This window comes from Fistularia commersonii, chromosome 36 (assembly GCF_037954325.1).
Source record: "Fistularia commersonii isolate RoL2024-O1a breed Wild chromosome 36, RoL_Fcom_v1.0, whole genome shotgun sequence".
Taxonomy (NCBI): domain Eukaryota; kingdom Metazoa; phylum Chordata; class Actinopteri; order Syngnathiformes; family Fistulariidae; genus Fistularia; species Fistularia commersonii.
Window position 1 is genome coordinate 1,954,827 of NC_141319.1, and position 26,980 is coordinate 1,981,806.

General features: G+C 43.5%; 1 protein-coding gene across 1 annotated transcript in view; it reads left to right on the forward strand.

The window, feature by feature from the left end:
- The window catches only part of galnt14 (UDP-N-acetyl-alpha-D-galactosamine:polypeptide N-acetylgalactosaminyltransferase 14 (GalNAc-T14)), a 105,912-nt gene that overhangs the window by 18,299 nt on the left and 60,633 nt on the right, over positions 1-26,980 (forward strand). The window contains exon 2 of the mRNA XM_086143039.1: positions 5,639-5,808. Within this exon, the coding sequence (XP_085999165.1) occupies positions 5,639-5,808 (170 nt within the window). The remainder of the gene's footprint in view (positions 1-5,638; positions 5,809-26,980) is intronic.

Below are 26,980 nucleotides of genomic sequence, written 5' to 3' on the forward strand. Positions count from 1 at the left end.
TTTAAATGCTCACACTCCCGGTTTTGTCCTTCAAACCTCATTCTCTCTTTCTCTCTGTCTCTTTCTGTTTCTCTCCCCTTTCTCTCTCCTCCCCTTGAGCTGTTAACAAGAATGTGACGGCCATGACACCGCGTGTGTGTGTGTCTGTGTGTGTGTGTGTGTGCGTGTGTGTGTATGTGTGTGTGTGTGTGTGTGTGTGTGTGTGTGTGTGTGTGTGAGTGGTTTCTCATTATGATTCAACATCAGTCTGGTCTGTATGAATTAATAGGTTTCTGGGTTCTGGGGTGGTTCGCCTGAAAACACACACACACACACACACACACACAGTGCACAGTTTGTCCAGCAGTGTGTGTGCTTCAGGTTGGTTAATTGAATGTCTGTGTTCATGTAAGCGGCCATGAGAGGTGTTGAGAGGATGCCACGCTGCATTAGGAAGACAAGCTGTTTTTGTGTGTGTGTGTGTGTGTATTGTTTCTCTGTATGTGTGTGTGTTTGTGTGTGTGTGTGTGTGCATGTAGCTGTGTAGCTGTGTGTGGCTTGTAAATAGAATGGAATCCAAGGGACCTTGAACGAAGCCTCTCAGTGAGTCGAGGCGCAAACAAATCCTGCAAAGATGGAGGAAGCCGGCAGGTGTATGTGTCTGTATGTGTACATGTAAGTGTGTGTGTGCGTGTGTGCGTGCGTGTTTGTGTGTGTGTGTGTGTGTGCGTGTGTGTGAGAAAGTCAGACGGAGTCCACCCTTGGAGTCTCATTCTCTTTTCCTTCCTTTGAAAAACACCTCGTCTGCACCTTGTTTTTAAAAGCAGCGAGAACATTTTTCAGAATGTTCTGGAAATATTAAAGCCCTGTCATTCGTCGCTGTGAGTCAAAATATTTTAACGCTGAGGTTATTTCCGAACCCCTAAAGTCTACTCCTATGAGGATATTTATAATTTCCATAGTTTCTTTTATCGCTTTTTTTATGTGAGTTAAATTTCCTGTTATCTTTCTGTCTTCCCCTATTTCTCACTTCTCTTCACTTTTACCCTCCTTTTTCCTCCCTCTTTCCACTTGTTCTTCATGCTTCAGTGTTACAGCCACCAGGGGAAGAACACACACACACACACACACACACACACACACACTCATGCACAAACATACACACACTGACTCCCAGGCCTCTAATGGTCCCATTTAGACAATGTGTCGCATCAGCAGGTTGCGGGACGGAGTGATGAGGAGGAGGAGTGTGTCGGTGGCTTCACTGTATGTGCTGTTGTGTTACACACACTGTCGAAGCCGTGACCCGCATGTGCGGTTCCATTCATCTCCACTACGTGCCACTTTGTTTGGCCGTCAGGGAGAAATATGGCCGCCGGGGCTCTTGTCGCTGTTTGATATAAAGATAGAGAGCACGGGAGGGAGAGAGGAAGGTAGTTCAATCCTGGTTTCTCTCGCCCTAAGAGACACATCCTCTCTATGTAAACACACACACACTCTGAATGAGCTGTAACTCACCCTCTCAGACGCCACTCGTTCTTCGCATAAGTGATAAACACACTCACACACACACACACGCACAGAGTCATACACACTGGCAGGTGTTTATACACCTGTCAATGTTTGAATCTGCAAAAACAGGAGAAGATTTTGCAAAGGCTCAATATTTATATTTGAAAAAGGAATCTACCCGACGCACAACAGTCGCTGAAATGCCCTGCTTCGAGAGAGAATTTTTTTTTTTTTAAATGTTTTCGCTAAGCCATCTGAACGCTTTGCAAAGATAATAAAAAAAAGTCATCAAAATTAACCAAGTCATGAATGAATTGGAAATGATACAGTCAGTTTTTTAATTTTCCTTAAAAACAGTCAATAATTAAGTGAAAAATACATACTTTTCCCATGTTTCATGTGGATATGAGATGAGATGAGATGAGATGATGATGAGAACAACTTTATTAATCCCGAAGGAAATTGTTGTGCCAGAGTTTCAAGTACAAAAACATAACAGTAACAGATAAAAGTAGAAAGGAGGAAGAATAAGAAATATAATGAAATATGAATTGTCTAACTGTTAGCAGTAACTACAAAGATTGAATATTCTTTATATTCAGGATATTCACCTGGCCTTACATGCACACACACACACACGCACACACACACACACACACACACACACCGTACTGCAGTACCCAAGTTTTTAGTGTACTAAAAAGTGTTTTGTGTCACTGTGTATTGCATTGCAATTTCAAGTCAGGTTTTATTGACGTGGCGCCAAATCACAGCACGGTTACACGAATACAACATTATAGGCAAGGCGGCTCAATTCGGGCGGCTTTCTGTCTCAACCGGTTGGGATAGAAAGAGAGAAAGCAAGAGTTCGGTCGGGAGTGACAGGAACAGACTATCTCATACTCCAAATAGACGTAGATACAATTATAGCTTTAACATTCATTAAGGAGGAGATAGACGGTGGTGCCCGGGCCGGATTGAATGTGGTGCCATGTGGCCGCCGTGCATCCCGAGGGACAGGACATGATGGACAGGATCCGCAACGCTGCCTACCTGCACAGGGTAGGGTTCACTCGGGTTGGGTGGTGTTACTCAGGGAGGAGGCAGCTGGGGTAGGTCCGCTGATAGAACAAACAAAAAAAAAGAAAATACAGTATACCCTTGTTTTTCGCGGGGGTTACGTTCCAAAAAGAACCTGTGATAGGCAAAATCGGTGAAGTAGAAACCTTTATTTTTTTTTACAATTATACGATTAAATACTCTATTATACATTGCTGTCGTCCTTATGTTTTTTTCTTCCTTCTTTATGGAACGAACGGAAGATTCATTAATTCCGTAATGCCGACCTACAGCCACATAGGTTTTACCTTCCCTTAGCATGTCCAGAAGTTTAACTTTATCTGCGATAGATAGCATCTTCCGCTGCCTTTTGGGCCCTGCCGCAGGTGCTTTTTTCGGTCCAGAGCGTTTTGTCAACATTATGGGTTTTAGAGAAACTCGAAATTGCAAGAGTATTTGCATGTCCGTAATGTAAATTTGGCAAGTTGTTTTGCATACGTTTACATATTAAACTGCAACGTTATTGACGCACAGGTAGAGAAGCAGCGGGGTGACTTTTTAGCCAATCAGAATGCAGAACACAATGCACGATGCAAATCCGGGAAGTAGCGAAACCGTGAAAAGTAAACCGCGTTATAGCGAGGGATCACTGTAAATAACAATAGCTGACGCCTGGCGAGACCAGGAACCCGGGAGAAGATACAAGGCTACTATTACACATTGATGAAGGGACGTAATTGCAGACTGGCGCAAGAGTGGGTGGAATCAGAGAGGTGCATCCTGGGGTATCGCTCAGCAGAGCGAGCACTATGGCAGCATAACTAGAGGCTAGCCTAAGCTTTCACAAAAAGAAGGGTTTTAAGCCTGATGTTAAACAAAGCGAGGGTATCCGCCCCTCCGGGATGGAGATCGGGAGATGATTTCTCAGAAGAGGAGCTCGGTAATTGAACGCTCCGGCCCCAGTTCTACTTTTAGATACTCTACAGTCTCTAGAGAGCGTGGAGATCTGACTGGGCGGTAGGATAGTTCATTTCCTTGAACTACAGTATATTAATGTATTTCCATTATACTGCAGCGTATCAGTTATGCATTGTACTGCGGTTTGTCACGGTGTGTGTTTTTCCCTCTGGAGAAATATTTATGAATCTGCCATTAACATTTTACATCTTGTTTTAGAAGTTTAGTTTTATGTTTTTCCCGATGTCTCCGCTCGTTGTGTTTTATCTCTCCAGCTGGAAATTCAACTTTGCCAGAAAAAATAAAGCTCAAGTCCGATGCTCTTTTAACGAGGAACTCCAAAAAAAAAACCAAAACACATTAAATCTTAAGAAAAGTGATGCATTCAAGGAGCCAGACGACTTTTAAGCAGCTATTGTACTTCACAAAACTGCAGGTTATTAGATCACCCAATGACAGCTAGTCACTAAACACAACTCCAGAAATGTTTTCAGAAAATCTTTGAGTTTTTTTTTTTCCAATGCAAACTGAATGAATAAATCCCTTGTCAAAAAGTGAAATAAAAAAGACGAGTTTTCTAAAAAAACTGTTCCACAAAACAAACAGTAAATTGACAAAAAGTCGCCGGAAAGCTTTTTTTTTTACAAATCTTTCAACACACATAAAAGATGGAGTTTCTTTTATTCTTGGTTTATGACGCCCTTTTATTGAATGTAAAGATTGTCCCAGATCTTTTCACGAGCAGTTCGCCTCCTCCTCAGGAATATCTAAACATAGCTTTTAGCTATGTTGAAAGATTCACCACCAGCACCAGTGAGACTTCCACATGAGCCTCAGTTCATGTGATCCAACACACTCCAAAAGTCACTCCTTTGTTTAGCTTTACAATCCAATCCAGGTAATCCCACAGAATTTGCTCTTTTGTCCCCATGGAACGACACCCATATTAGCATAACGACCCCCTTAGACCTAGTTTCTGCTGATCAACTCTTACATTTACATAACAAGCCACCATAACCTAGACCCGCCCAAAATCCTGGCATTTATATTCGGAAACTCCCCCTGTAGGTCATTAGTACTAAAGACGCCTCCTGCAAAGAGGTGAAATACCCTCAAGTCCAGTTGTCACGACAAGATGATTTTGACATGAATACACCATGATCTGGGTGACTGAGAACCTCCACAGACGTCGCTTTAGCAAAATTTTGAAACTTTAAAACTGAAGTGATTTACTTCATTTAAGCTTCACTTAAGCTTACTCTAAAATAAGACTCCACTCCAAAGACTCCTAGTTCTAGTTTCTAAAAGATCTAAAATAGAGCCAGCTGAACCATTGGGCAATATAAGTAAATGTCAGGGGCCTCCAGGGGGCGGCAAAAATCAGGAAAAATATCACCTTCAATATAACTTTATTAACATTAGCTAATTATCCATCCATTGACTGCCGCTCAACCTGTACTTAAGGTTGCGTGGGATGCTCGAGCTTATCCCAATTTTCTGTTTCCACTTAACCTGCATGTGTTTTGGACTGTGAGAGGAAACCCAGACACGGGGAAAACATGTAAACTCCGCACAGAAAGGTCCCCTTGTTGGAATCGAACCAGAGTCCTTTGAGGCCGAAGCGCTAACCGCTGCGCCACTGTGCCGCCCGTTAGCCAAATAATAAAATCAAATATTAAAATGGAAATGCTTTGCATTGCTTCAAGTGTGGAGCAATGACCAATTATATTACTACAAATGGTAATAACAAAAGAGTCCCCCCCGCTTGTGAAGGGGAAGGACAAATTTATTCACGTATGTATAACACATTACCATTATTGTTATTTATTCACTTATTACAGGATTTGTGAAAAGGGTATTTGTATTGCATTACATTTTTGTTTTGTTAAGCATTCTAATTAGGGTGACGTGTTATCTTAAGAAAACGGTAAAATCATCGGTATTTGATTTCTTTTTGTAAGCGTGTGTAACTTGCCAATGCAAGGGGGCATCATTTCAAATTTCTCTCTCTAAGATCCCTAAAAGCACCAATTCATACAAATGTGCTCCTACTCGTTTCCTCTGTATGAACCTTTTTACACGCGATGTTGACGTGTTGGTCCTGACTTGCGGGGTGTCTTTTGGGTGACAGATGTCTGACGCCGACTGGGAGGACATGTTGGACGGTTTCGACGAGCGCAGCTACTTGAGCGCCCGCCGTTGGAGGCCCGGGGACGACCCGTATACGCTGTACGCCTTCAACCAGAGGGAGAGCGAACGCATCCCCAGCAACAGAGCCCTAAGGGACACCCGGCATCACAGGTACACACACACACACACACACACTCAGAAAATGACCTACCCGTTTCCCCAACCCTGTTTACACCGAAGGGTCCAATAGTTAATCCACGATTTCTTTTCTCACCAACCGGAGCGGCTTCTGCCGTCTCACAGTAAATAGGCTACAGTAGTATTTAGAAACCAAAGTACTTGTTATAAAAATGGTAGTACTTGTTTTGTAAAGGATTTAGTACTTCAGCCTAGTTAAAAGAGCTATGGTAGATGTAGTACAAGTTAAAACAGTGTTCAGTACATGTTTTTTAGACCAGAGTAATTAAGCCTACTTGTTCTTTTGAAGAGTACTGTCCTAAAAGTACTTCATGCGAGACTTGAGTCCAACAGTGTTCAGTATTGCTGAGTACTGGTGCTGGTACTTCTGTTTGTGAGGTTTGTGTTTTCATAATTTCGGTGGTATTTCGATTCAGGTGGGCAGGCCCCCGTTCGAGGACCATAGCGTCACTGTTGCTAGGCAACAGGATGAGCACCATCTCAGTCTATCGGTGCCCAGAGGTGTGTGGAGGTTAAGTGGCAAACACACAATGTGTTTATAAACCCTTTTCACATGCTAGTGTATGTGTGTGTGTATGTGTGTGTGTGTGTGTGTGTGTGTGTGTGTGTGTGTGTTTTTGCCAGAAGAAGTGAGAACATCTTGATCACCTAAAAAGAACTTGAGCATTGCTCTGTAAAATTTGACCGATCGTTTTTCTGTCTCACACACACACACACACACACACACACACACACACACACACACCGAGGCAGGTAGTTACAGTTTGTAATTAATCCTCTATCTTTACGACGACAGTTTCCCATTATAGATCCAAACAGGTTTCCCTCGTTTGGAGAAAAAAAAAACAAAAACAAAACAAACACATACAGAAAAAAAAAAAATTTCAAATTACAACGTGTCCGTGTGCTTTTAAATTAAATGAAACACCAAAATGGAACTCCTCTTTTCCAAGCTCAGCCTGGTGGAAAGATAAGGAGTAGCCGCCTCCTTACACGTTCCAAGAGATAAAAACTTCCAGGAACAGTTGTGGAAAAGTGTGTCTCTGCAGCCATCCAGGGGAGGCAAACGCACCACACACACACACACACACACACACACACACACACACACACACACACACACACACAGGTTCACCTGGGTTGCATTCAATTGCTCTGCGGAGTTTTATTGTTTTAAAATTCAATTTAGCATCAAGTCATCGCCTCATAACAAAACCCATAAAATTCAACATTACCCTTTTTTACATTCCAACCACAAGTCCAAGAAGTGATCTCATAATCATATTTCTGTAGTATCACGGTGCTCAGAACTGATTTTTAGTCTATGAGCGCTATATGCTAAGAGCCAAACCTGTTCCAGGTCACTTATAAACCAATTATTTTTACACATCAGTGGATCCACTGCCTTTCAAGGGTATTTATGGATGTTTCAAGGAGCCCTGTACTGGACGCCATTGGTCGACGCTTGCTGGTTTGCTGGCTTGTTAAATGTTCACAGGGTGCCTTCCTCCCCGCTGACCCGGCGCTCTGATGGGACGCCGCGTGAGGGTGTTCATTTGTGCGCTTGTTTGATTCTGGCACAAATCGAACATGAGGAGATCCCGGCTGGCGGTGGCGCTCAGCAGGCTCCACGACTTGTGTAGGAAAATAAAAATCTGTCAGCAGTGCCGGTGTGTCTGTCACCGCTAGTATGTTGTTTGTGACGTTACAACGCTAAGGATGATATGTATGATGTCTGACTCAATCATGTGTGTTTGTGTGTGTGTTTGTGCAGTGTTTCCACACACTCATATGTGTTTTCTGATGTGCGTTGTATCAATCCTCCATATCATTTTGCTGCTGTTTCTGGAGGACGGAAATTCACTGTTGAGCTGACATCAGGCTCTGGAGAAGTGTTTGTGTGTGTGTGTGTGTGTGTGTGTGTGTGTGTGTGTGTTTGTGTGGGAGGTGAGGGGAAGCAGGACTACACAGCAATCTGCTTGCAGGGAGGTAGAGGGCTGATAATGCTCATTTATCTTGTACAGGACACCGATCAACTGTGTGTATGTGTTGGTTCTGTGTGTGTGTGTGTTCGAGAGAGTGTGTTCTATGTGATTATCTTCGAACTCAGTTACCATGTAGCTGGAGATGCCAGGAGTTCGGCGGTGGGGTGATAGCGTCCTGTACTGTGTTAGGATGGGAAATAGAAAAATACCTGCAGTGAATATCTTCCCTTGAAACGTATTTATTCTTAGAAACAGCTCATTTCCTGTTCGCTGCCGCGGATTCACAAAGAGGCTTCACACACTTTGATTTCATCCCCCAGTGGGAATATTTGAGGGTGAGGGGGACCGTCAGCATGAGAAAATAACACATGATGTTTTACATAGACACGCTGTTATTTTTATGTTGACATCAGTCCTATTTAGTGTAAAATATAATCTTTGAAAACTAACTTATTTTGATAATTTCATATATTTAACAATCACTGAATTAAATAAACAAAATCATATTAATCATGCGTAAACATTTGAAAAATACAAGTTCTTGCCAGAAAAATACCTGGGAAAATGCAAAAAGGTCCAAACCCTTTAATTAGACGTGCCCGGGTATCTTTTTGAAATGAACCTGTAACCTACATTATCTTGTTTGACATTAAAATCTTAATTTGTTTGAAAAACTCACAAAATCTGTGGCAGAAGTGAAGTTAAAAACTATTCACTTAATTTAATTCAATTTATAAATCGATTTCTTGCCTAGTGTTTGTCTTCCTTTCAAGGTGCCCAAGGATTCAAAGGAATCAGAATCGAAAAAAGTATGTACATACATACGAGGAATTTGTGTCTAGTATGTGGTTACACCCCGAATCGGACAAAAAACACTGTAAACAATGCAAATACGAAGTGCAGAGTGCAACGACCGTTTAAGTCGGTGTGAATATGACTAATGTGGCCGGTGTGACAAACTAGATAATAAATAAAGTCATGATAAAGTACACGGTGATGTAATGCTTTGCGCCTCACAGCAAGAAGGTCCCTGGCTCGACTCTGAGGTCCTGTGTGCAAAATCTATGAAATGGATAATACTGTGAGGGAATAGAAAATTATGAGACAATTACAGCTCAAGGATTAAAATAAAGTCAATATGACGCGTGAATGAATGTTTGAATGGCTGTTTGTCTCTATGTGGCCCTGCATGGGAGTGGCAACCGGTCCATCTTGCCATGTGATCCCGGGTGATGTTTACCGCACAAGCTCCTTACGCTGGAGGAGTGTAACAGTCCTTAATGGAGGGCAGTTTGGCACGTACGATTCTCTCCGCAGTCCCGATCATCCGCCCCAGTCTGGCCGTGTCCTGTTTTGGTGGCCGAGCCGAACGGGCGATCACAGCGGCGCGGAGAACACGCCGCGCTACCGCGGTGTAAAACTGAATCAGCGGCTCCTGAGGCGTGAAGGAGTTCGAAATACACGAAACCTCCCCCTATAAAACGATCACTACATTTTACACTCGAAGAAGTCACTACCCGTAAAAAGGACATAAAGAATCCAGTTAATGTAGAAATCGGTAAGAGCTAAAGTTGCGATGAATCCCTTAAATCTGCGAAAGAAATGAGTTTGAAAATATGACCTTTAAATCAAAAAGTTCTCTCGGCGAGTGGAATTAACGCGGCCCGGTTTAGCCATTCGTTTCTTTGTCAGCAACCTGACAGGTAACTTTTCCATGCGGTGATTTTCATCGGAAAAATAACCGCATTTTCTCGCGGGCAATAAATCAAAGGCGGCAGGGGTAAAATAAAACCAAAAAGAAATACCAACGAAACAAGCCAAAATAAATTCTGTGTTTCATTTTGGACGTAACTTTTTTTTGTTTGTTTGCTTGTTTGCTTTGAAGAGACCCAGCTATCCATTTCTTTCCTGCACAGCTCATCAAACTGCTCCTCTGGTAGTTTTTTTTCCCCTTTTAGATTTTACTTCCATCGTAACCACGGTGGAAATAAACAGAAATGGAGTGGCGAAAGCGCGGAGCCGCCTGAGTGACGGGACGACGCGGCATTAATGCCTCACTGGTGGATGAAATAAATAAGAAACAAATGAAAACAAGAGGGCGGGTGGATACGTGCTGCGAAGGGAATGCTCCCGCGGGGGAGTCGCAGCGGGCGCACCGGCGAGGGCCGTGATTTTACCCGCAGGGAGTCGACCGACTGGAGAGCAGAGAGGCTGGTATCTGACCCGGCGACGCAGAGAAACCTGGAAACGCTTGTCGAGCGGACAACACCGCCGGGCCTGACGGGGGCGCCGCCAGAAGGATTTGACCCCTCGTCTGCTGGACGCTTCCGTCTGTGTCCAATCCAGAACTTTTCGGAAAACCTTCAGTCGCACCTTGACCCGGAAGACTCGGTGGCTTATTCCGAGTCTGCGATAAACAATCCGAACCTCCTTGTATGAGGACTTTACAGTTTGAGTCCCCGACATCTTTGTCTTGTGACGTCACGTCGTTTGAAAATAAAAGCAAATACAGGAATTTGTGTACCAATAAACCACAATTTTTTTTTTTTTTTCAAGCTGTTTTCCATGATTTTTTTTTTTTGTTGTCTGCTGATTTTTAGGATTCATTTCCAAACAAGTCTTAACAATTTCATGGTTATTTCCATGTGATTTTTTTTTTTTTTAACCCCCTCGGGTCATCAAGCTAACGTTTTCCAAAAGCAAGGCGGTCGATTCCTGGTTCGATTCCGACAGAGGGCCTTCCTACGCGGGGTTCACATGTTCTCCCTACGTCTGCGTCCGATTCCCACGAGAATGAATGTGAGGGTGAATGAACAAATGTCGATATGTGACCCCGGGATTGACTATCGACCGTTCCAGGGCGAAACCTGCTTTTCACCCAGGTAATGAATGAAGGTAGAAAATGAATGAATGAACCAATCAATCAATACATTTGCAACCCACCCATCCGTTCAAAAAAACCTAAAAACTAACACACAGGCAGGATCAGGACACTTGGTACCTTCTTTTTTTTAGATTACTCCTCGTTGACGTTGCGTTTTAGGGAAGGAGGGAGGGAAGAAAGAAGATGTTTGTGGGACAGAAGATGGAAAAGAGGAAAGTCAAGAGAGGATTAAGGACAGAGGCGAGGAGATGAAGAGATGAGGCGATGAGAGGGGAGGACAAATGCTGCTGAGAGGGGAGATAATTGTCACATGCAAAGCTGAGTGTGTGTGTGTGTGTGTGTGTGTGTGTGTGTGTGTGTGTGTGTGTGTGTGTGTGCAGGCACATATGTCTGCGTGTTTGGAAAACATGGCTTGAAAACGATGAACAGAGGATCTAAAAATATTCTAGAATCCTGCCAAGAATCTCCAAAAAGAGCTCCGGAAAATGAATGAATCAATGTATTAGCAAAAAAAAAAAAAACAGATCAAAGAAATGACCTTAGTTTGAATTGCAGTGTGTGTTTGCGCGTGTGTGTGGGCTTGTGTTTTAGAGTGCGTAATGACTGTCTATATTATTTGTATGAAGCAGCTGAAGATGAAAGATTGAGGTATTGCACTCATATTTGATGACCCTCAATTTCACAAGGCACTCACACACACACACACACACACACACACACACACACACACACACACACACACTGGATAGATAATTTGTTATTTTGATTTGTGGGAGGAGGAATAGTCACTGGCAAAGAGTCGTGCGGTGACACCATAGTGAGGAAATGATGCGAAACAGAATCAGCAGAGTAAAAAGTTGTTTGTGCGACCAGACGTGAGGTTTGTGTGTCTAGTGAGTCTTCTTGGGGGGCGGGGAAGCTGCAGGCGGAGGAGTAAATCCCCACGGTGTGTTCGCCGACTAATCTGAAGCACCTCGTCGCTCCTCCGTGACGCTAAGCTCCTTTTCTGCCGCGGACGATCTCAGATTCACCAGGATCCTCCTTCACCTCCTTTGTGTTTGTGACAGAGTCGCGTGGCAGAGTTACCGAGCCCTCGCCGACTGCACCTCCTCATCCCCTGCAAGGTGGGAGGAACGGGGGGCGAGGAGAAGGAGGGAAAAGCGGGGAGTAGGAAGGAGCGGTAGGCGAGGAGACCACATGGAGGCGGGAGGCGCAGCTCCAAACGGAGGTAGATGGGTGGGATTTAGATGCAGTGAGGTGGATGCGAGGCTTGTTAGAGGTTTGGATCGAGAAGGAGAGACAGGTGGGAGGAGGAGGCAAGGAGGACGGAGGAGGCCAGGAGGTGTGTGTGAAGAGGAGGAAGGAGGTGTGTGTGAAGAGCAGGAAGGAGGTGTGTGAAGAGGAGGAAGGAGGTGTGTGTGAAGAGCAGGAAGGAGGTGAGAGCGAGAAGAGGGGAGGCAGGTCAGAGACACTGATTCCAAACTCAAATCAAGCTCCGCCTCTTTGAACAGCTTTTAGGAGAAAATAATAAAATATTGAGTTAAAATAAGACCGGTAATCATTCAAATAATTGAATTCATTATGATTTTTTTTAAAACTATCTAAAACCTTTTTTTGGTTGTTTTCTTACTTAAAACATTAAACATGTCAGAGAAAAAAAAGACTTGAAGTCAAACTAAGATTAAAAGAATGAGAGCTGATTGTAAAATATATTGAAATCACTTTAAAATGAACAAGCTTGATCACCCTTCACAACCACTTTGTGTGTGTGTGTGTGTTTTTATGTGTGTGTGTGTGTGTGTGTGTGTGTGTGTGTGTGTGTGTGTGTGTGTGTGTGTGTGTGTGTGTGTGTGTGTGTGTGTGTGTGTATGTGTGTGTGTGTGGCGCTGAAATCCAGTCACATATCGATGGGGTTCATTGATTGGTGCCTGTCAACAATCCTGTCACTGTCTTGCTCACAAGACACTTTATCACTACCTGGAACATGTGCGTGTGTGCGTGCATGTGTGTGAGCGTGTGTGTGTGTGTGTGTGTGTGTGTGTGTGTGTGTGTGTGTGTGTGTGTGTGTGTGTGTGCGTGCATACGTGTGTGAGAGAGAGGGTGAGAGAGATTTCTGATACAATCATCCTTATACTATCTTATTCTATCTCCCTTTTCCTTTCTTCCTCCAGCATCATCCTCACAGAAATCTGGATTCAGTCAATTGTGCATGTGTGTGTGTGTGTCTGTGTGTGTGTGTGTGTGTGTGTGTGTGTGTGTGTGTGTGTGTCTGTGTGTCTGTGACTCTCTGTTGAGACACTGAAGCGTAAGATGCTGCCTTTCCTGCAGAGGAACATGTATATGTATATGAATGTACATATGGATATGAATGTATATGTATAAGTATACATATGTATACATATACTGTATATGTGTATGTAAATGTATACTGTATGCATGTGTGTTGTATGTGTTGTCATTTGATTTGATATTTTGGAATGCATAATACATTTCCATTTTATATATATAGTTTTTAACACATTATAAACAGAATGAATTGAAAAATGGAAAAATTTGATAAATTCTTCAAAAATTAACCTTAGTCACACTTTTTAATCAAAAACCATCAATAAATGTATATTTATGATGTGTGTTTGTTGTTGTCGTCGCTTTATTTCCCATTATTATATATGACTCTTACAATTGTTATCATTGTATCAAATTATTCCATCCCCGTTTCATATTTATTTGAATATTATTTTTTGAACGTCAGAATTCTCCACACGTCCTGTTTGTCTGGACTTTTCAGCGCAGCGTTGCCCCTAATGATCTTGCAAACAGCTGGAAGTAACACACACATAGACACACACACACACACACACGTACACACACTGCAGAGTTCAGTGTGCTTTCCAGAGCAAAAGTGCAAACAAATGCATGAAAGAAAACAAATCTGAGTGTCTCCATGTTTATTTTTCATTTTGCTGATTTAGAATAGTTGTCTTTGTACTATTTATATTCATTCTGGTTGCCACATACAAACAACCATTCACCCACTCACTCATTCGGGGCAATATTCCCAAATTTTTACTATTAACATGCTGCATGTTTTTGAACTGTGGGAGGAAATTGGAGAACCTTGAGGAAACCCATGCAGACACGGGGGGGGAACATGCAAACTCAACGCAGAAAGGTCTCCTTTTTGGAATTGAATTGGGGTTTTTGTGCTTTGAGGCTGAAACGCTAAACACTGCGGCACTATGCTGCCATTTACAGGACTGACTCAGAAAATTAGAATATTGTGATAAAGTTCTTTATCCTCTGCAATGCAATTAAAAAACAAATATTACTTTTTCATGATATTCTTATATTTTTAGATAGTTTTCTTAAGATGTAAGCCATAATCAGCAACATTAAACTAATAAAAGGCTTGCGATATTTCAGTTGATTTGTAATGAATCCAGAATGTATGACAGTTTTGTTTTTGTAATTGCATTACAGAAGATAAAGAACTTTATCACAATTTTCAAATTTTCTGAGACAGTCCTGTATATTCATATTATTGATATTGTTATTGTTCCCTATGAGGACCAATAAAGTATTATCTTATCTTATCTTATCTTATCTTATCTTATCTTATCTTATCTTATCTTATCTTATCTTATCTTATCTTATCTTACTACAGATGCTGTATTTGCTTTGAGAATGTTGACAGAGAAGCACAGAGAAGGTCGGAGGGAGCTGCATTGTGCTTTTTGTAGCTCTTGAAAAAGCTCCGAGCCCCTTCTTGTTTGCAGTGGCGACGGACGAGGCTAGAGAGGAATCTCCACGGACCGCGATGTTTGCAGATGATATTTTGATCTGTACTGAGAGACCAGGAATGAGGGTTAGCGACAAAAAGACAGAATACAGGTGTGAATGAGAGGGCGAGGCTACAAGAAGTGGAGATAAAGAAAGCGGACGATTTAAAGTACCGAGGGTCAACAAGCCCAGAGAAACGGACCATGTGGAAAACAGGTGAAGAAACCTGTTCAAGCAGGTCGGGACGGGTGGAGTAAAGTGTCAGGGTTGATGAAAGAGTATCAGCCAGAAGGAAAGGAAAGGTGTAGAAGACGGCGGTTAGACCGGCCATGTCGTCTGCTTCAGAGACATCGAGGAAAAGACAGGAAGCAGAGCTGGAGGCGGTGGAGATGGAGATGTTGAGGTTCTCTTTGGGGTTGAGGAGGTCGGATAGGATCGGGAATGAGCCCATCAGAGGGACAGCGCATGTTAGATGTTCTGATATGGAGGGATAGCAAAGATCTGGGTAGAAGGATACAGAGGTGGAGGGAGATGATTTGCAGTGGCGATCCCTGAAGGTGTCTCTCTGTGGAGTCTGAATTTATCCTTCCTGCTGAAAGTGGAGTCTGAAATCCACAAACTAATAAGAAGTTATCTAAAAATCGGCGTGTGAAGCCTGTGCGGAAATTAGTTTAGAGAATTAAGAAAAGAAGAATCAAAATCCAGCAGGAGAATCGCAGAAACTTAATAACCAATGTCCTCAATACGAAAAAAACATCTAATAACTAAGCATTTGGCAAAGGAAATTCTAAAAACTGACCGTATCATTACAGAATCATAGAAAGAGCCTTTGCCTCACATTTTCCTTCGAAAAACCAACAACAGATGATTATTAATAAATGATGTCATCGATAATATCAATAATAATGGCCTCAAGCATGAGAGCAAATATGAAAAAGAGAGGGATTTAGGAATAATTTTATTCCTTGCTTTAATGCTTGTCTGTCGTTAGTTTAATTCAGTTTTTTTTTCAAGATTCGTATTTAATTAAATTTGTGAATGCCTGCGCAGTGATGTGCCAGTTTAAACAAACAAACAAACAAGCAAACAAATCCGATTGAAAAATGTAAGTTTCTCGCCATTCCCTGGTAAATTCCGTCATATATTTAGAGCCACTAATTTTATGCTAATTTTAAAGTAATTCTTTGCTAATTTGACTCAAGGTTCTTGACCCTTTTCTGTTCCATGATTTTTAATTTTTTTTCATACTTTCCTGCAGTTAATTTTCCTGCTGAAAGAACGGTTTCTTCATTTTGCCCTTATGTAACTCTAATCTAATCCAACTCACCGCTCCCAGGCGTCATTCTAATCCCATTGGGTTGGATGTGGTAATTAAGTGGCACACCGCAGTCCATCTGGATTATAAGACCCGATCTGATAAAGTCGAAATCGAATACATTAACCCTTTTTTTTGCTTCAGCCTTGATTTTACTTCATTATCCAGGTCAAGATGGTTTCCAGCTCGCTAATTTACCAAATTAGCTTTTTTTTCCTCCAATGTAACACATGATCCCATAATTATAATAGACATGATGATGATAATCATCATTTAAAAAAAAACAACAACAATAATAAGGCTAAATATTAAAACATAAATATGAATATGTAATATATATATATATATATAGCTATTCCCGTTGCTCTTTCATCTGTTTGGGGGCGACTCTCCACCCTTCACCAGACTTATTCAAACCAATGTGATCAATATATCAATCATCAATAGATGCCCATCTCCCTTCGGACGTCAGACACGTTTGCGCTGCGACTCACGTTTCATCTGCTACCAAGAACCGTCCCTCCCCTATCAGACCCTGACCTTTGACCCTCAGAGCAGGGTGGAGCATCGATCCCTGCAAGAATACTAAATCCATTTAATCAAGTGAAGAAGAAATAGGATGTTGTTGGTTTAATTGATTCAAAACAGGAACTTAAAGTCCTTGAGATTTCATGCTGATTTTTTTTTTTTTGGTCCATTTCTTTTCTGGAGGTCATTTTCTGACATTTCAAATGATTTTTTTTTAAGATTCTTTTAGCCAGTTTTTAAAGCGAAACTTGGTCGTTTTTAAGAAATAATGTGTTGCTTCTCATCAGACGAGTCTTTTCCGCTCTCCAAGGTATTATTTGCAGACTTCTCCGCGTCTTCTTGCTGATGTTTGGGTATTCCTTGCCATATTTCCACGCATAGTTTAGCTGATCTTTATGAGGGTTCTTACATATATTCATGCCATTGCTTTTCTCTGTGATTTTGAGTCTGGTCTCTGATTGGCTGCGATCCCCTCCTTCATGGCCGCTACTCCTTCGTGCTCTTCAGTGTTCCTCCCTCCCACGTTTCATTCTCTATTCTCTTTCTCCCTCGCAGCGGCTGCTGGTAACGGAAGGTTTAATGCTGAACTTTCATTGTTGAAAAAAAAAAAAAACGTCCATCTGTCCGTCTAAATGTAAATCCTGGTGTGCCGCATGAATAAATAAATGCGTCCCCACTGTAATTTGAGCCGGAGAAACGTGGGCTCGGCTCATGCATCGCCACCCTCTGTAGAAACATCCCATATTAGTCCATGGGGTTTGGTGAGCAGCAGGACCTCAGAGGGCCGAGCTCCCAGACCGAGTCACAATCACTCTCTCTCTCGAATTTCACGACTTTTAAATGGTATTTTCATGAACTTGTTGATTATGAGATGATTTCCCTTGAATTTTCATTGTGGATCAACCCTAAGTTTGTACTGGAAAAAAATCACATGCAGATTTAAAAAGATTTATATTTTTTTCACTCTTCTTTTGTTATTCTTCTTGTTATACTTAACAATTTTTTTCCTTTTTTTTGACATTTTCATTCAATTTTTTTAGCTAATTTTTTGTAGTCACATACTAATATTATTATTAATATTCCCCTCTGTGAGTTGCCGTCTTATTGTGGTGAAGGGGTTTGTGCATCACAGTGATCCTTGGAGCTATGTTGTCGGGGGCTTTATGCCTCTGGAAGGGTTACCCAAGGTAAACAGGTCCCAGGTAAGGGACGGGACAATGTGTGGCTCAGAAGACCCCCTACAAAAAAGACAACCATTGGACCCAGGGCTCGTTGGCAAGCGCCCGGTGGCCGGGCCTTCACCCATGGGGCTCGGCCGGGCACAGCCCGAAGGAACGACACGGATCCCTCTTCCCCTGGGCTCACCACCCACAGGAAGGGTCGGGTGCAGCAGGAGCCGGGCGGTAGCCTGAGTGGGTGACCTTGGCGGTCCCATCCTCGGCTGCAGAAGCTGGCTCTTGGAACATGGAATGGTGGGGAAGGAGCATAAGTTCTTGCACGAGGCTGAGCGATTCTGACTAGATAGTTGGACTCACCTCGACGCTCAGCGTGGGGTCTGGAACCCGGCCTCTGCAGATGGGCTGGTGAGAGGCACCTATATGGTGGGGTTCAACCCGATGGACGAGAGGGTAGCCTCCCTCCGCCTTCAGGTGGGGGGAGGCTACCCTCTCTGACTATTTGTGGCGATGCACCCAACAATGGTTGAGTTTACCCGCCCTTCTTGGGGTCCCTAGAGGAGCTGCTCCTACTGGGGGACTCCCTCTACTGGGAGACTTCAACGTTCAAATGGACAACGACAGTGCGACTTGGAAGGCTGTGACTGGGAAGAACGGCCGCCCAGATCTGAACTTCTGTGCTTGTTTGTGGAATTGTTCATGGAATTTCCATGACAAACACCATGTTCAGGCATAAAGGTGTCCATATGTGCACTTGGCACCAACACACCTCAGGCCACGGTTCTTTGGTTGACCATGTGGCAGGGGAGAGGGAGGTCTGGGCCTCCCTGGTCCAACTCCGGATTAGCGGGGAAGATGGATGGATGGATGGACGGACATGTTAATATTGAATTATTACATCACTGTGTCAGTATTTTTTGACACGCAACATTTTTTTTAATTCGAGAAATTTCTTGTAGATTTTGATTTTTTAAAAATTGCCTTTGTTATTTGTGTGCAACTGGTGTGTCTTCCTACAGAGATTGAAAGGGAAGCACAAAAGAATCCCATATCGGGACTTTGTCCACAGCCTGGCGGTTCATCCGGTGCCACCGGATCCGCCGTAATGTTTATTTAATCCCCGTCCGGCTGCAGTTTAATCCAAATGGAGCGTTGAATAGCCCCGAAGCTAATAGCCCCGCAGCCCGCAGATTAACACCACGTTTATTTCCAGTCCGTGACTTCATTACAACAGCGCTCTTATTGTGAAGGGCAGCTTTAACCAGCCAATCAGCAGCAAGCCGGAGCCTCTGGGGCGCCGAGGACGCAAAGGAAGAAAACTCCTCCATCAGTAAGGCACTGAGAGGAAACACTGGAATAAAAGTTAACAACTAATTACCTAACCAAACTGCAAAAATTAAACTTGTGACAGCTTTGGAAGGAAGGCTGTAGCTCCCCACACCCAAATACGGACACGATGCCACTTCCCCTCCATCTCAGTGTGGAACCTGGACATCAGAATGGATTCCTACCTCTCCTTCAACTGCCACATTGGCAACATCACCGGGACTTCTATCTCCCACCTTCGAAGTATCACCTGTTTTTGCACCTCACTCTTCCACTCTGCCACAAAAATACTTACTCATACCTTCCCGTAACGGACATCCAAAAACTACAATATGAATAAAAATCGCCTTGTTTCTCTCCTTTACCTCCTGCAAACTCCTCCTACCTCATGAACCTCCTTCCCCCTCTTGCCATCTCCAACCTTCTGACCCCCATCACCAGAACCAAACACAGAAACTTGGGTTCGACCGAGTCTCTGGACTCTTAAACCAACATTCAAATCTGTACTCAAAACCCACCTGAGCAAAGCGGCTCATCCCCTGTTTAATTTAATTTAATTTAATTTAATTTAATTTAATTTAATTTAATTTAATTTAATTTAATTTAATTTAATGTTGAATCTTTTAAATTTTATATTAGACCTTAACACTGATTTTTATTACGAGTGAAGTTTTTACAGAAGGTCTTTATCACTTTACTGGCCATCTGTCTGTCCGTGTACGTGTCAAGCATGTGTGTGTGTGTGTGTGTGTGTGTGCGTGTGTGTGTGTGTGTGTGCGTGTGTGTGTGTGTGTGTGTGTGTGTGTGTGTGCGTGTGTGTGTGTTTGTGTTGCAGATTTAAGAGGGTGGTTGCCCAGTTTTTTAATAAACCAACTCATTTCTATTGAATCATTTATCTATCGATTGTAAGAAGACCCTCATTCAGAAGACAAACGTTGAGCCAAGTTTTCCCTTGACCGGAACTGGGTCACCGGAGCCTGACGCCGAAGCCAGGCCCGGGGGCTGGGCGCAATGGTGAGCGCCCGGTGGCCGGGCCTTCACGCATGGGGCTGACAGATTTCGACTTTATTTAGTTGGAATCCGGCAGAACTACAACCACTATATCTAGTTGGAATCTCAGCCTCGTGCAGCAGCTCGGGCTCCGTCCCAGCCAGAGAGGTGACATTCCGTGTTCCAACAGCCGGCTTCTGCAGCTCAGGATGGCTCCGCCCGGCTCACACTGGACCCGAACCCCTTGGCCCTTCCTGTGGTAGGTGAGCCAAGAGGGAACCATGTGGATCCCTCGGGCGCAGCTCCGGGCATGTCGATCGCCCCCTCGTCTTGCCGCCTGCACGTTGGGGTTCAACCCGATGGACGAGAGGTTAGCCTCCCTCCGCCTTCTGGTGGTGGTGGGGGGGGGTTCTGACTGTCGTTTGTGACTACCCACCCAAACAACAGTCCAGTTTACCCACTCTTCTTGGGGTCCCTAGAGGAGCTGCTACAGGCGCTCCTGCCCGGGGCTCCCTCGTTCTACAGGGAGACTTCAGACCCGATCTGAACCCAACTGTTTTTTTGTTATTGGACTTCTGTGCTCGTCACGGATTGTCTATAACAAACACTCACCACCTGTGGGCTCACCACCCACAGGAAGGGTCGGGTGCAGCAGGAGCCGGGCGGTAGCCTGAGTGGGTGACCTTGGCGGTCCCATCCTCGGCTGCAGAAGCTCTTGGAACATGGAATGGTGGGGAAGGAGCATAAGTTCTTGCACGAGGCTGAGCGATTCTGACTAGATAGTTGGACTCACCTCGACGCTCAGCGTGGGGTCTGGAACCCGGCCTCTGGAGATGGGCTGGTGAGAGGCACCTACATGTTGGGGTTCAACCTGATGGACGAGAGGGTAGCCTCCCTCCGCCTTCAGGTGGGGGGAGGCTACCCTCTCTGACTATTTGTGGCGATGCACCCAACAATGGTTGAGTTTACCCGCCCTTCTTGGGGTCCCTAGAGGAGCTGCTCCTACTGGGGGACTCCCTCTACTGGGAGACTTAAACGCTCAAATGGGCAACGACAGTGCGACTTGGAAGGGCGTGACTGGGAAGAACGGCCGCCCAGATCTGAACTTCTGTGCTTGTTCGTGGAATTGTTCATGGAATTTCCATAACAAACACCATGTTCAGGCATAAAGGTGTCCATATGTGCACTTGGCACCAACACACCTTCGGCAACAGTTCTTTGGTCGATCTTGTCGTCGTATCGTCAGACTTGCAGCTGCATCCCCTGGACACTCAGGTGAGGAGAGAGTGGACCTGTCAACCGATCACCACCTGGTGGTGAGCTGGCTCAGATGGCCGGGGAGGATGCCAGCGAGACCTGGCAGACCAAAACAAAACACTGTTCGGTCCGCATGGCCGGTTGTAAGTCGGACGCACTTCCGGTGAGAGTTAAACTCTGCCAGGGCTGCCCTTTGTCACCGATTCCGTTCATAACTTTTATGGACAGAATTTCTAGTCGCAGCCAGAGCGTCGCGGGGATCCGGTTTTGTGGCCGCAGGATGAAGTGTCTGCTTTTTGCAGATGATGTGGTTCTGTTGGCGTCATCAGGCCATGATCTGCAGCTCTCACTGGAGCAGTTTGCAGAGTGGGAGGCAGCCAGGATGAGGATCAGCACCTCCAAATCCGAGACTATTGTGCTCAACCGAAAACGGTTGGCTCTGGAATCTGGTCAGGAAGCCTGGGAGGGCTCTCCGGAGGAGAGGGACCATGTGGCAGGGGACAATTGTTTTCGTTGCATTTTTATCAGGAAACAACCCGTCGGGGACAAATGTAGTTACCACTAGACATTAAATCAGTGAAAACCTCTGTTATTCAAAAAAATTGAGACAGAGTAAGAAATATGTAAATCCCACAAAAACTAAACGGCAAACGTATTTAATTGGCAGTGTGATTATTATTGTTATTTTATTCAGATTAGGTAATTTTGTTCTAAGTGTGTTACCAATTTCTTTTTTCTTGTTTGTTGGGAAATGAAAATATACACACTCTTTATTTTTTTTTAAATGATATTCAGAGTGTGTCCATGAGGCAGGGGCTCAGAGTTGGATAAATAAATAATCCAGCTTGTTTTTAATCTGTTCCAATCTGCCCGCCGGCTTCGCGGTAATTGATCTTCACGCTGCAAAAATGACAGTAATTTTCCTTTTTCACACCTCTGTTGTGTCGCTGCCTGCTGATCCCCGGCCTGCTGTGCCTGCACACACACACACACACACACACACATACATACAGACACACACACACACACACACACGCACATGTATTGATCTGTTCAGTTTGTGGCAGAAGAAGACTCATAAGTTAGCGGATAAACAGTTAGACTGGAAACAGGAAGGCGATAACCAGGAGAAAAGATGAGTTTTCAGCGCAATTTATTCACGGTGCTGCTGCAGGAGGAAGTGAGGAGGCAGACAAAGGTGCCTGCTTCCACCGTCCGGAAATCACTTGAACATCGTAGACATCGCAGCTAAATCAACGAAAAACCCTGAAGATCAATAAGCAAAGTTGTTTAAAAAACCTGACAAAAAAAAAAAAGAATAAAAATATGGTGGAACTGATAAGGCAATTTGGTACTTCGACGTGACTCAGTTTATTTCATTTGAACGGCATAGAAAACAGAAAGAATGTGTGAAAACATGGCGCTCATCTAACTTAGACTCTCTTGTGAAGAACCATGTGGCCCTTTCACACGTTGCACAATCTGCAGAGCAGATTGTAGTCCAAGGGATTATCCTGGATTGCAGCAGCAGGAAGATCCTCGGCATCGGAACCCGGGGCTGTTTGTGTTTTCCAGCTTCTGCTCAACTTCTTCTTGACCGTAAGGTCGTTTAAACGCGGAACCGATGACTGAAGCTTCACCGCCATGTTTGTTTTGGTCAGGTGATCGTAGAACTATACAGGGGTCACCGAAAGAAAGAAAGAAAGAAATTAATAAAAATAATAGTTAATTAATAATTGATATGAAATAAAGCAAAGAAATCAATTGGAAAAGACTTGATATGGAATGGTAAGTAGATGAGAAAAAAAACAGCTGATAAGAAATGATCTACAATGTGAATCTAAATCTAATCTAAAAATTGACAAGAATCCGGGAAAAAAATCAGATATTCAAAAATCAGAAAAAAAAACTTTGTTTAAAATAACTAAAGTAAGTAAATAAAAATGAGAAGAAATTACATTAATAGTCAAGAAGATCAGCTCGAAATGACGTAAATCATGAAATTAGGGAATCCAAACCAAATAAAAAAAAACAAACAAGATGTTGAGTAAGTTGTGAATTGTTTGGATATACAAAGAATTTTTAAAAACTAAAAATGAATATCCTCTGGAAATTATGACCTGAATTTTTCCATCATACAACGACGAGTCGCAGCCTCTTGGTTGCCATGTTTGTTTTGCCGTCTCCTCCAACATGTCACCATAACAACCACACAACAAAAGTGAGTTTCTCCTCCGTTCAAAACGTCTCCTCAATGGACCAATTACTTTTTACTTTTAAAATTTGGGGGAAACATTTTTCATCTTATTTCTTGGCGATTTTTTTCGGGTGCCCTTTTGTTCCTTTTTTTGGCGGATCTTGGCGTAATTTCTTACAATCGTGACATTTAATTTCTGAATTGCGTTTATTTATGTTTTATTAATTCACTTGCTATTTCTCGACGCACAAACACTACAAACAATGTGCTACTTTATGTTTTTTTCCCAGATTTTTTTTGTCTTGTGTTTTCTGCAACATGTCCAGTTTTTTTTTTTTTTTTTTTACTTTCCCCCATCCGTATTTTATCTCGTTTATTTTATCATCACTATTTTTTTTGTCGTTGCTGTTGTTGTTGTCACTGTTCTGATCGTTGTTAACAACCAAACAGAGACGACCTCCCCCACCGCCCGGAAACGCAAGGCACTGACTGGCGTTTTTTTTGGACGGCGGTAATAAAGGACGTCGCGGGGAGAGAGGAAAACTCGTTAGCGAGGCTAATTAGGCGCATCAGAGGAAAACGACAGCCGGCGCCGCCGCCGTGAAGCCGAATCTGTGATCTTTAGGCCGCAGTGAGCCGAGGAGATAGCAGATCATTTAAATGTTCGGAACCCCGAGGACTCGGAGGGGTTTCATGTCGTGTAAGAGGAGGAAATGTGATCTGCGTGTGTGTGTGCGCCTGTCTATGTGTGTGTGTGTGTGTGTGTGTGTGCGTGCGCCATGCTACTGTATTCATCCTCTGTGAGTCACAGGCAGCCAATTATAAAAATCCAGCAGCTCTTTCTCTCCATCTCTCTTTCTTCCCCTGTCTTATCTTTTTGTTTTTATCATCTCCTCCCTCTTTCCTACCCTTTTGCCCTGCTTCCCCTCCCCCGCTCTCTGTTTTTTCTTTTTTTCTTTTTTTAATCTTCTCTCCTTATTTAAATCTCCATTAATAACCCCCCCCCCCCCTTGTGGAGGTGCAAACCAGGAAGTGAAAGGAGAGGGGAGGTGAGGAGTGGAGGGGAGATAAAAAGGAGGAGGACATCGAGAAGAAAAGAGGTTTGGGCGGGGTTGTGGGGGGGGCAGATTAAATTAGATTAATTTAGACTCCATTAATGTCAAAATGGAAATTAGGTTTTGTGTGTCTGTCTGTGTGTGTGTGTGTGTGTGTGTGATTTGCCAGTCAACTTTTTGTCGAACCCCATTGCCACGTCAGCATCTCATCATCAGTGGATGAGTGTGAACACGTATGGGTGCCGTGACTGGGCTGTGATTGGTCGTCAAGTGGCATGATGGCGGCTTTGGTCAGCTCATGCCGTGTGTGTGTGTGTGTGTAGGTGTGTGTCTGCCGTCCAGTCTGATCTGGAGTCAGTGTGTTTTGTCGCTGGCGTCAAATGACAGTGTGTGAGTGTGAATGAATGGCCATATTTGTCATATGACCACACATGTATTACAAGTAACTGTAAGCTGGTTGCCAGACCTGTGTTTGTGTGTGTGTGTGTGTGTGTGTGTGTGTGTGTGTGTGTGTGTGTGTGTGTGTGTGTGTGCTTGTGTGTGTGAATGAGAGGGGGAAGCTGTTATGTCACGAAGGGGAAGCGAGGGGGTGTTTGCTTCAATGGAAGTGTTTATATAAACACATTTATGTCTTTTATTTTGTTTTCATTGCTGAATTTATGTTTTCAAGGACCTTTGTTTAAATGATACTGCGACATGAGGTGTGTGTGTGTGCGTGCATGTGTGTATGTGTGTTATTTTGTGTCATGAAAAGTTGTGTATTTGTGTGTTGTTATTTAGTGTGATAAAGGGTTGTGTACGACCAGGGTGTGTATTGCATTGGACATCTGTGTTGCTGGGATCATTACCATCGTCACAGACCATCTGGCATAAACACACACACACACACACACACACACACACACACACTCACACACTGGCACACACACATACATACATGGGCTCAGAGACACACACCACGATAATGTGATTTTAGCAGCAGACACGATCACCACCTGGTGTGGCCCTTCCTACTGCTGTCTCTGACGGTTAACCTCTCTCTCTCTCTCTCTCACACACACACAAACACACACACACACACACACACATACACACACACACACGCAAGCAAACAGAAAATACTGCAGCAGCAGGGATGTTCTAGTCCTGAGGAGCAGCCAGGATATAAAGCACATCATATTTCCAATCTGAGTGTGTGAGAGAAGGGTGCGTGTGTGTGTGTGTGTGTGTGTATGTGTCTGTGTGTGTGTGTGTGTGTGTGTGTGTGTGTGTGTGCGTGTCTGTATGTGTGTGTGTGTGCGTGCAGTTGTGTAGTTTTTATTTCAGCATCTGTGAATATGTTTGTCTGCTTTGTGACTAACACTAAAGAAAATAAACCCAGATAGATGCAGAAGTCAGGATGCACTAATAGGCTGCAGTCTCCTTGTGTGTGTGTGTGTGTGTGTGTGTGTGTGTGTGTGTGTGTGTTTGCGCGCGCAAATTCCATCCAAAAGGAGCTTGTTCCGAGGATCTGGTCAGTTCCGCCGGTCGTGGTTTTTGGATTTGAGTGCTTGTGTGTGTGTGTGTGTGTGTGTGTGTGTGTGTTTATGTGTGTGTACGTATGTATGTCTGAGTCTGTGCATGTCACTTATTATTTTCACAAAGAACTGTATGCAAATACTTTGGAATCTAAAATGACAAAATGCATTTTTTTGTCTAATAAATGGAAATGATGGGACGCAAATAAACAGAATTTAAAATAAAATTCTGGTGCATAAAGCCTGGTGTCCATAAGTATCAGGTGGAAAAATCAGGACAAAAAGTGATTCAAACTGTCGATGCAGTGTGTGTGTGTGTGTGTGTATGTGTGTGTGGGGGGGGTCTGGAGTTATGTGTTGTTGTGTGTTTCTGGGAATCTCTCCAAAACAAAACTCACCCCCGCCAATCACCAGCTGTTTACCTCCGATAGCTGCCACTAAATTTGGAGGAAGACACACACACACGAACACACACACACACGAACACACACACACACACACACACACAGCTCACACATATGATCACACTCACATACTCACTTTCTCTCCCCATCAGATTTGATTGAAGCATCTTTGGATGCACCATGTAAGATTGACAAGTGTGTGTGTGTGGGGTGTGTGTGTGTGTTTGTGTGTGTCTGTGTGTGTCTGTTTGTAACTTGGCATCCAGATGGCTCTGTTCCTCCTGTAATTGTTGTGACTGTTGAAGGAGAAGAGTTGTGCTTGGACTTCAATGTCAGTTTAACCTTTCAGCTGAAATCCTTGGATCTTGTTACTTTTGTTTCAGTAAATTTGTAGTTCAGCCTTTTCTTTGTAGTTTTAACAAAAAGTCTGAAATGCATGCATTTTTACGTGCACAGCTTAGCCTGTCTCTCACTCATTCATCCAGAGACAACCATTCACGCTCCCTGCACGTCCTATAGAGACAAACAGCCATTGGCTCTCATTCACAAGTTGTACAAGTGATAAACAACTATTGCCTCAGTCATTCACGCTACATATAGAGAGACATACTTAACTAAAGATAAAGATAGTACTAAAGATAGTACTTTGTTGATCCCTATAGGGGAATTTATTGTCACAGCAGCGCAACAATAGCAATATCAATAAATATGAATATAAGTATAAAATAGAAG